Source organism: Mesoplodon densirostris, chromosome 10, assembly GCF_025265405.1.
Source record: "Mesoplodon densirostris isolate mMesDen1 chromosome 10, mMesDen1 primary haplotype, whole genome shotgun sequence".
Lineage (NCBI taxonomy): Eukaryota > Metazoa > Chordata > Mammalia > Artiodactyla > Ziphiidae > Mesoplodon > Mesoplodon densirostris.
Genome location: NC_082670.1, coordinates 86,630,468 through 86,641,608, shown reverse-complemented (window position 1 = coordinate 86,641,608; position 11,141 = coordinate 86,630,468). Strand labels below are relative to the sequence as shown.

At 44.8% G+C, this 11,141-nt stretch overlaps 1 protein-coding gene across 1 annotated transcript; it reads left to right on the top strand.

Annotated features, from left to right (window-relative positions):
• Positions 1 to 1,462: 1,462 nt before the first annotated feature.
• Positions 1,463 to 3,882, top strand: LOC132497967 (small ribosomal subunit protein eS26-like). Its single transcript, XM_060111496.1, has 2 exons — positions 1,463 to 1,881; positions 3,705 to 3,882. The coding sequence occupies exons 1-2, from the start codon at positions 1,481 to 1,483 to the stop codon at positions 3,880 to 3,882; spliced, it is 579 nt and encodes a 192-aa protein (XP_059967479.1). The 5' UTR covers positions 1,463 to 1,480.
• The last annotated feature ends 7,259 nt before the right edge of the window (positions 3,883 to 11,141 follow it).

The window sequence follows — 11,141 nt, the reverse complement described above, 5'->3', positions numbered from 1 at the left end:
TAAAAAAAAAAAATCCAGTGGAATTTGAGGGGAAAGCATCTTTGGGGAAAGGAATGAACAGTCTCTTCTCAAGAGAAATCAGTTTAGATTCAACACGCCATTCACAAAACAGATTCCCACTTATTCATTCAGCAAAAGTGCTTTGTGTGACTTCTAGGCACTGACGATGGAGGTGGGTGCTGGTGACATGACAAGTACAAGGAGGCACCCGACTTCAAGGAGCTTAGAGGACAGACATGGAACAGGACATTAAAAAGGTCATATTTGGGCTTCCCTGGTGGCGCAGTGGTTGAGAGTCTGCCTGCCAATGCAGGGGACACGGGTTCGTGTCCCGGTCCAGGAAGATCCCACATGCCGCGGAGCGGCTGGGCCCGTGAGCCATGGCCGCTGAGCCTGCGCGTCCGGAGCCTGTGCTCCGCAACGTGAGAGGCCAGTGTACCGCAAAAAAAAAAAAAAAAAAAAAAAGGTCATATTTAATAAGAATGTACCAGTACAACTGAAGATTGTTAGAATGGTGAAATAATTTCTATGATGATTGGTGAACAGTATAAGTTTCTTTCTGTAATCCAGAGATGTCCAGGGCCTGAACAGGACCTGGAGTGGTGTTGCAGTGCCCACCTGCTACTCTGGGATGGCCTGTGTCTCTGGGGATGGGGAGCAGGTACCAAGACAAGGGACTTGGGAGGTGCTACTGTTGTCAGAGGTTCTCCTGACCACATGGGAAGCCCTGGCATCCACAGGCATGCTCCACCTGAATGTGCAGGTAGCGTTCCTCACCACAACAAAACAGGCCAGGTACCTCACCACTACTGATGTAACGGGGAAGTTGTTGGAAAACATCAATGTGGATTCCTCTGTCAAATCATAGCCCAGAAGGGGCACCTTTAGCGAGTGGCGTCCACATCAAAGATCACACCACACCCAACTATTTTTAAAATTCAGGTGACATACAGTGTGAGTTTATTTTATTTTTTTTCCTTTGATAGCATTCTTCTTTTTTATTGGAGTACAGCTGATTTACAGTGTTGTGTTAGTTTCTGCTGTACAGCAGAGTCAGTTATGCATATGCGTATATCCACTCTTTCTTTTCCCATATAGGTCATTACAGAGAATTGAAGAGTTCCCTGTACTATACAGTAGGTTCTTATTAGTTATCCATTTTATATGTAGTAGTATGTGTATGTCAATACCAATTGTGTGATTTTAAAATAAATTACATACTATTTGATTCCACTGACACTACATTCTTGAAATGACAAAACTACAGAGATGGAAAACAAATCTGTGCTTGCAAGAATTGGGGACAGGGTGGGAGTGGTGAAGAAATCAACTGACTCTTACTATAAAAGGGAGAACACAAGAGATCTTTGTGGTGCTGGAACAGTCCTCTGCCTTGATTGTGGTGGCAGTTAAGTGAATCTACACATGTGATATAATTGCATAAAGCCACACACAGCTCTTTCACCTCCTGGCTTCCAAGATGACCAAGAAAAGAAGGAACAATGGTCGTGCCAAAAAGGGCCGCGGCCACGTGCAGCCTATTCGCTGTACCAGCTGTGCCCGTTGTGTGCCCAAGGATAAGGCCATTAAGAAGTTCGTCATTCGGAACATCGTAGAGGGCGCAGCCATCAGGGACATTTCCGAAGCGAGTGTTTTCGACACCTATGTGCTTCCCAAGCTGTATGTGAAACTGCATTACTGCGTGAGTTGTGCCATTCACAGCAGGGTAGTCAGGAATCGTTCTCGGGAAGCCGGGAAGGACCGAACACCTCCACCCCGACGTAGACCTGCTGGTGCAGCCCCACAACATCCACCAAAGCCCATGGAAGGAGCCAAGTCCTTAAAGACTAAAGAAATACTGTTCCCTGGAAAGACAATAAAGTGGAAATTATACTTGAAAAAAAAAAAAAAAGTTACACACACATACACACATACTCTCCACCCACAAACTGTCTGCTCGTGGGACAGAATTCCAGGGCAGTGGGTTTTGGGAATTGGTCGCTTAAATAAATATGAGTCTCTGGATTATTTTTATTTTTTCTTTCAAATAAATTTCCAAAGTGCATAGACTGGTGAAATCTGAAAAAGTTCTGTGGATTGCGGCTTTGATTTTGTACTGGAGTTTGGTAACGTGTTACCATAGGAGGGAACTCTAAGAAGGGGACACAGGCCTCTCTGTATTATTTTTGCAACTTCCTGTGAATCTATAATTATTTCAAAATAGTTTTTAAGAAGTAAGTTCGAAATTACTGGAGAAATTTGTACTGCAACATATCACTCAGTAAGTACATTTGTTCAATGTATAGTTTAATTTATGTAGAGGAATACAGGGTGCTATCGAGTGAATTGTGTCCCCCTCAAAATTCACATGTTGAAGCCCTAAGGGTATTTGAAGATGTGACCTTTGGGAGGGAATTAGGTTTGTATGAGGTCATGAGGGTGGATCCCCCATGATGAGATTAGTGCCCTTATTAGAAGAAACCAGAGAGCTCGCTCTTGCTTTCTCCATCACGTGAGGACACGGCATGAAGGTGCCTGTCTGCAAGCCAGGAAAAGGGTTCTCACCAGAACCCAACCATGCTGGCACCCTGATCTTGGACTTCTAGCCCCCAGAACTGTGAGAAAATTAATTTCTGTTGCTTACGCTACCCAATATGCTGTTTTTTTTATAGCATCCCTAGCTAACTAAAACAAAGGGAGATGATTATTCATTTCTTGTATCCATTTGTTCATTGATTCATCACCCAGCAGTGATTACATATTTTGATTGTCTCCTCTGGTCCTTGGGACATAAAACAAGGGGTCCAGTATGGTCATAGTACCCACAGAGAGCTTCCCTGGGCAGAGCAGGACTCTGAGGGAAGGTGCATCAGGAAGGATGGATCAAGGCCCTGAAGTGGGACAAGGCACATGGAACAAAAGGAATCCACCCTGGATGGAGCAGAGAGCAGAGGGTTGAGGGAGATGAAGAGAGGCCGAGGAGGCGGACAGGGGTCAGATAGCACAGGGCGTTTGGGGTCTGTGACTCCAGTCATGGGGTCACATGACTCCATGTCTTGATTTGCTTGGGACAGCCTCTGTATATATCCGTTGCCCTGGCATAATTTCTACTGCACTCACGTTTACTTTTAGAAATGTCTTTCTTTGGATGATAGCAGTCCCCTTGCACTTGAGTCACGGTTTGGATTGCACCATGTCCTGAGGATGATGGGCAATCCTTTGCAGGGTTTTTAGCCAGAGTGTTAGGGTCTCATTTTTATTTTAGAACGACCTTCCTAGCTTCAGGGACTAGAGATATTGCTGAAAGGCAAAACAAGATGACCTGAAAGTACGTGCTTAGTTCTCTACAAAGGAAGGAAAAAAAAAAATGGGGGAGGGAAGAGGACTGCCAGGGGCTTCACAACCTAATAGAATCTTTGTGCTAAACTTAAAGCCCATCATCTTAAGGTGGCAGTTAGGATGGCCACACCCAGCAACTGCAGGGGTTTTATTGTTTACTTCCCACCCACCTCCACCTCCCCAGCCCTCCCAACCCCCATCTCCTAACCCCCTTCCTTTTCCAACCCTCTCACCTCCCGTACTCACCCCTAGATAAAAATCCACCTGACAAAGGACAACCATGGAAGAGGGAGCAGGCAGCAAACAGGATTCACCGTGTGGGACCAGGTCCTTTATTGCCTTCGGATGCCTTGCTCTGTCTTTAGACCCGGAACTAAGGAGCTGGCGGCATTCCACGCGGACGCCCACACTGTAGAGTCAGAACAGCTCTGTCCATCTCTGCACCTGAATTTCCCTCTGCAACATGGCCAGAATCCAATCTTTAGGATAGATGTATCAATGCTTGAAATTATTATTTTGAGCAGAGATTTCCTGCAGGGTTAAAAAATCAGACTTTCTCCCAGTTTCTCCTGTGCTTTCTAACATTAAGTAAAGGGCCCCATCCTCTACCTCAAGCAATGCTTTGCTTCCTTTGTTTCAGAACTTTCTAAAGATCAGTGACATTTCTCGAAGAGATTCTTCTTTCACTCCTTTTCCTCTAACCTCCCTCCCCACTCCCATTATCTTTTTTACTTGCCAACCACGAGAGGTGTTATCTGTTGGTGATTTTTTAACTTAGCTCCAAATTGCTGTCTATAACCATATCCACAAACCCTGTTCTTACAGTACAGTATTTGTTACAGTACAATATTCCTTCTTACACCAAGCACTATTAAAAACGAAACATGACTAACTTTCCATCTTTAATTTAAAATTAAATCTTTTCTTTTAGTGTAAAACTGAAGTGGTCCCTGTCTCTTTAAGTCAGATCAATCATCCCAAATGTGGACTGGAGTTTGTATTGGCACGATCCTGAAAAGAGAATTATTTCCCGACCTTGCCAGGGAGAGAAAGCTTTCGGGCTATTTGCTAGAGAAGGTAATTTTGATGTAAACTGACATTTCTCAGATGCCCATCTTGGAAAGATTCAATGTGAAACCCCAAATTTTTGGCATCTGAAACCTCTTCCCAACTGCCAGCCCTGAGCAGAGATAAAAGAATGTGGATGAGCAGCAGGCAGATGGGATTACAACAAGAAGCCTTTTCTCTGAGCCCAGGGAGATGAGCTGGGGAAGGGGTCAGGGAGGGGGAGTGGGGGGGAGCAGCACTTTGCAGTGAGAGAATCAACAAAAAAGACACTTTCTTGGCTTTTCATTGAGAGGGCCCATTTCCCCTGTTTTCCAGCCCATTTTGAGCACCATTCATTGAGAGGCTCCTTTCTTCTCAAGTCTTTTATCCCGGGATGCTGAGAGGTTTCCCGTGTCCTTCTCCCAGAGAGGATTCTCCCACACTCCGGCACAGCCACCAGCAGCCGCCCTGCGCAGCTCACTACTTGCTGGGTTCTGCTGCTTTCTAGTTGGCTTCAAAAACTGTTTTGTGTTGTTTCTTCTTACACTCTTAAGACCAGACATTTAAAAGTTTGCAAAGATGATCTCAAAAAGTAGGGACAAATCAAGGGCTTTTTCCCCTTCTTTTGCTCTTTGGGGGAGGATGCAGTAGGGTTGAGACAGGGAAAACTTGGTTTCATTCATTCTTGATCTATTTTATTTTCTTATATCTTTCACATCTGAGAATTGGAGTTGTCTTTTTTTTTTTCTTTAATACCGAACATCAAAAGGAAAGCCATCGAACACTCTCCTTCACCATCAGGTTTTTAAGGTTTCTAATATGGATGTGGGCTTGACAAACAGGTCCAGGATGAGTAATGACAACAGAAACTCCTTCCCTACATCCAGCTGCTTAAATGCAAGTCCCAGCTCCACTGCCTCCGAGCTGTGTAACCTTGTGCAAGTTACTTAACCTCCCTGTTTACTCCTTAGTAACATTGGGATAATAATAGCACACATCTCATGGCACTGTTATGTGGATCACTTGGGGTATGGTCTACTAGATGCTCAATAAATATTAACTTTTATGTTCATTATATAACTATACCTTTATTTTTCATATATATGTATACCTATATGTGTGTGTGTGTGTATATATATATATATATATATATATATATATATATATATATACACACACACGTACACAGCTTACATAGTTCCTTCTGGGCAAAGACTGATTACCTTTCATTTTTCTAATCATTTTTCTAATAAACAGAACGCTGGGTACCCTTGCATCCAAGGCCAGTTCACATCTTCATTTTAGTGTTTGCCCCTACCTGAGGCCCTTTGGCAGGAAAAGGCCCCAGACAGCAATGCTCATGGGACAGAATTCCAGGGCAATGGGTTTTGGGAATTGGTCGCTTAAATAAATATGAGTCTCCGGATTCTTTTTATTTTTTCTTTCAAAGGAATTTCCAGAGTAAAACTGGCTAGAAGAAAAGTCCCAAAGCCCCTGCACATGCTTCTGTCATTGCCCTGAAGAATGACTGGAGAGCCATGGGGGTGGGGGGTGTCCGGTTCTGCTGTCACCGGAGCCCTTGTCCCTTCCTCAGGATCCCAGAGTCATTCCAGGTCAGGTGGACCTCCAAGAGGCTTATGGTCCTCTGCACCCAAATCCAGACACCCTTCTTGGGGGAGAATGGATTGTCCCAATCCCTGCTCGTGGGTTTTCCAATGTCCCAATTTTATGCTTGTTGTTATGACTTATAAAAGCTTACTGGGTTTGTTTTGAAGACAAGGGAAAAAATAACATTACGCTATTTTAAATGCCTGCAACTATTTCAAATATGACCCAAGGCAGTAAAAATGCCATATTTCCCAAACCACAAACCCCACTCCTTGTTAAAATCCAATTGCCATCTGAGTGTGGGATGAAGAGTCAGGATGCCAAGCCCTGAGTATCACACATGTGATCTTTCTTTGGGGGAAATCCTGTGAAATACGGTTATGTCCACGACTTTCGTTGCTGCGTTTCACAGCCGAAGTTCCCAAAACTGCTGAAAAACCATACTCCAGAGGTAGAGCTTCTAGACCCCACTACAGCTTGATCTGAAGGAACAGGGCTTGGTGGAGAATGAAAAGGGAATGCAAATCAGTTCCGAGAGCTCTCCTTTGAGATATCAGAGATGGCAGAGCACAGGTCAGTGCAAAAGTGGCTCCCAGGGTTTTCCGGCTGTTTCCCTCTGGTGCTCAGAACACAAGGACAGTTTCTGGTTCATTTTAGGGTGAGCCATGCCAAACTCAGTGTCTGACACCGAGTGCCTAGCAGACCTTTGTTGAATGAATGATCTATTTAAAGAACGAGGCCTAAAAGGGAAACAGAACTGGCATAACTCGCTTTATTTTTACTCTGTGTAAGTGAGTGGACTGTTTTATGTTAACTGCATAGTTTAAAATTTAAACACAATATTTGTGCCTACATAAATAGTTGGAAAAGGTAAAATGTCATAACACTGGGTGTTTGTTATTAAAGTTGGAGCTTGCCTTTGGAGTATGACAACTTGACTTAAAACAAGGAATGGATTGTTCCTTACTCTACATACTCTAAATTTCAGTGTTTTGCAGCATCAAGTCTTTCTTTGGGATATAAACAGATGGTGACAAAGGGTAGGTGCCTTGTGGAGAAATTGCATCTGAGCACTGCTGTTTCTGGGTGATTGAAGGTAGGGCAGAGAAAAGCTGACCCCAGACCCAGGATAGAGAGACTCTGATGGCAAACCCATCCAACCTACGATGTCCCAGAGAAAAACCAGCCACTTCTCCCCAAGTTAGAGCAGTACAAGATTTGAACGTGACAAGGCAGTTATCATAGAGAACAGAGAGGTGACATTTTTCCCCTTGGCTTTTTAAAAATTGAGGTATAATTGACATACAAGATTATGTTAGTTTTGGGTGTCCAATACAATGATTCAGTATTTTTAGATATTGCAAAATGAAGACCACAATAAGCCTAATTAACATCTGTCACCATACATAGTTACAGAATTGTTTTTTCTTACAATGAAGACTTTTAAGATCTTCTCTCTTAGCAACTTGCAAACATTCAATACGGTATCGTTAACTATATAGTTACCACGCAGTACATCACATCCATGACTTCTTACTTTCTGGCTGGGAGTTTGTACCTTTTGACTCCCCTTGACTTTTTTTTTTTTTTTTTGCGGTACGCAGACCTCTCACTGTTATGGCCTCTCCCGTTGCGGAGCGCAGGCTTAGCGGCCATGGCTCATGGGCCCAGCCGCTCTGTGGCATGTGGGATCTTCCCGGACTGGGGCACGAACCCGTGTCCCCTGCATCGGCAGGCAGACTCTCAACCACTGCGCCACCAGGGAAGCCCTCCCCTTGACTTTTTAATTAAAAAGTCAAGGATATGTGTACAGGAGTTGTATGACCTTTGTCTCAATATAAGAGGATAGCTTTCTCTCTGAGCCTCAGCACCCGCACCAAAACACACACACACACACACACACACACACACACACACACATGGCCTCTCTAGTATCACCCCTGTGATTATCATAGAGAATAAGATTTGGGGGTGACACAGGTTGTCCTCCACTCTGGGGGGCCTGGAATTCTCAGAAAACCCCCACTGTGTTTGTGGAGTCACATGCTACGTTATCATGGGCCTCTGGTTCATGAGCTGCCTCTGTGCTCACTGCCTATCGAGCGACATGGCTGAGATGTGCTATTTCCTTAACACTGAGAAAGTTCTATCGAGTCAAAACAGAAAACCAAATAACCCAAAAGTTCAAAGGGAACAGACTGTCAGAAGAGTCAGACCAAGTTCAGATTCCAGCCCGCCACTTGCGGCCCTTATGGATTTAAGTCACTTGCTCTTTTGAGCCTCCTTCTATTGCCTCATAAGTAAAAATAGAAATAAGAGGACCTTCCCCATGGAGTTATCAGGCCAGGATGAGATCATCAGGTAAAGCCCTTGGCAAATTGCAAGGCACACAGGAAGGGCTCAATGAAGGTTTACAACAAATCCATCAATAAGACGTATTCAACTAAAATTCAGGGTCTACCCCAGGACGGCGGCAGTGGAATTTTCTGCAAAAGCAGCATTGCAGAGGGAGGCGCCCAGCCTGCTTCCATCCAGGAGGAGGGGTTGATGATGTTCTGTCAACAATCAAACCCTGAGAAGAAAGTGCCTAATGCAACCTGCCCAAGGCTTCCTCTCCCGGCTCAGCTGGTTCCCAATTAACACCTTATTATTAGCTTGCACACCTGGGGTGTGACTTTATCCTCTACCAGCCAGCCTTTAACCCTGTCCTGGACTTCTCCTGTCAGGTGCACAAAGCTGAGTAAGAGTTTCCTCACTGGACGGATGAAACTGGGGAAAGGGCCAGATTCAAGAATTTTAGAACACTCAGTCTAGAATCCTTCACACTTCCTTTGACATGGGCCTTTTGGCAATCTGCTGAAGACCCCTTCTCAGAATAACGTTTTGAAATGCATAAGACAAGATACAGGGGCTTCCCTGGTGGCGCAGTAGTTGAGAGTCTGCCTGCTGATGCATGGGACACGGGTTCATGCCCCGGTCCGGGAAGATCCCACATGCCGCGAGCGGCTGGGCCCGTGAGCCATGGCCGCTGAGCCTGCGCTTCCGAAGCCTGTGCTCTGCAACGGGAGAGGCCACAACAGTGAGAGGCCCACGTACTGCAAAAAACAACAACAACAAAAAAAAAACAAGATACATTGGATTATGAAAGAAAAACATATATTAAGACACTTTATTTTTTTTAAGTTGTGATAAAATAATACGTGAGCTTCTTTAGTAACACACTGAATAACATGGTCTAGCAGCCAGTCTAGAAATCCATTATCATTCTGAAGGAGCAATGAGGGAAAATGCTATTTCAATACACCGACCACAACTGTGATATGATCTGAAAATTCCTGTCATTTCTACTGGTGGCAGAGTCACAAGAAGTACCACGTGAGTGTGGTTTGTTCCCTAAGTCATAAGGAGAGGAAATGTTCAATTTCAGTCAGAGGTGGTCAGAAATTAACACCCATTTTTTCCCATCCAAGTTCATCCAGGTTAGGAACCCCTGACTGAGATGCTGCCAAACTTCCCTCTCTTTCATGCCCTGGAACCAGGGCCAACCTTCCCACCAGGCATAGTAGACTAAAGTAGCCTAAAGTAGTACCATAGTAGCCTAAAGCCCAGGACTTCTTTAAGGGCTAGTAAAAATGTTGTAATTTTCATTTCTTCAGAGATCAATAGAAAAAAGAAGGTAATAAGAATGGATATATGATAATGAATCCATCCATCTTTACACAACTGCAGTCTTAAGGATGATTTTTACTGTATTTTTTAGGGAGGAGGGGGCCTGCAGAGGCCGAAGTGCCTAGGGCGCATGGGAGTCATAATGCAGCCCTTCCTGGGAACTGGTGGTGTTTCCTCAGGACGCCCTGTCTTTGAAACTCGAAGTGGCAAACAAGGCATGCCAGGGAGATAAGTCATATCGTTGGTTTGGCAACCCCTCACCCACCTAATGGTGCCTGCTGGGAAGCTCTTTTCCCCCTGCAGGAGTTGTGTGGGTCAAAGTCTCCAGAAAGGTTCATCTTTTTCCCACTTCCTAGTAGGGTCACCCAATTGTCCTCATTTGCCTGGGACTTCCCCAGTTAGCATTGAAAGTCCTGTGTCCCAGGAAACCATCCAGTCCTGCGCAAACCAGGATAGCTTGTCACCCTACTTCCAAGGTCAACAGTCCAGGAAACTTCTGTGGCTTAAATAGGATTATCTGCTGTAGGTTCCCCTTCCAGTCCCAGCTTCAGCAAGAGGAAAATGCAAACCCAAAAGACCATCAGCAGCACTGAGCTTTACCCACTGTCATACTCATGCCCCGAGTAACCTATCTCCCCATCCCCAAATAATCTGATTGCTTTAATACAAAAAATAATAAAAGCGAAAAGGCCCGCAACCTCAACAAGAAGATAAGCCCTCCTGACGTATTTTCCCTCAGCTGAAAGCTAAGCAGGTACTGGTAAATTGTGTTTTCATATGATACAGGATGACATCAGTACAGAAAAAGGAAAAAAATGTCCTCCACCACCAGCCTCAACCCCAGGCCTTCTCTGCAAAAGTAGCCAACATGAACACTTTCTTATAGATCCCTTCCCAGAAAGATTCGGAGTCAGTCTCACATCAAGTTTGCCTAATTCCAAAGTCTGTATTTCTAACCACTTAACAGCCCAGCTCCACCATGTACTGGTTGGTTGGCAGGGGGTCCCTTCTCCGTATTTTAGTTTCTGCCTCCGTATGGAACAGGGATAATGAGGAAACCTACCCAGAGGGATGGTCCATGTGAAATGCTTAGGAAAGTGCTGAGTGGTCCATCAAGATGGTTAATGATCACAGCGGTAATGGTAATACAGTCATCGTTGCTGTTGTGTGTCTCTCGGCCTTTCTCTCCCCTTACATCGGGTAGCCTGTGGCCCAGGAAGGTGGACTGGTCCAGAACAGGACAGTGTGTAGCCTTTCTGACAGGTGGGTGGTGGGGAGTCATAGGGATTTATGCTTTGTCCTTGAAAGCAGTGAACCCACCATCTCTCAGGGTGTCCTCGGAGAGCCTGTGTATCGAGAGGCACATGGTTTCTTCTAGACCCATGCTGTCCAGTATGGGAGGCACTAGCCACATCTGGCTATTTAAATTTAAGTTAATTTAAATTTCAGTGCCTCACTCGCACCAGCCACAACCCAAG

What these genes read in the sequence shown, in the direction of transcription:
- LOC132497967 (XM_060111496.1), top strand. Translation starts at nt 1,481, where the DNA reads ATGACCAAGAAAAGAAGGAACAATGGTCGTGCCAAAAAGGGCCGCGGC. An exon ending in TTCCCTGGAAAGACAATAAA is followed by an intron (nt 1,882 to 3,704) that starts GTGGAAATTATA and finishes CTCTGTCTTTAG; the next exon opens with ACCCGGAACTAAGGAGCTGG.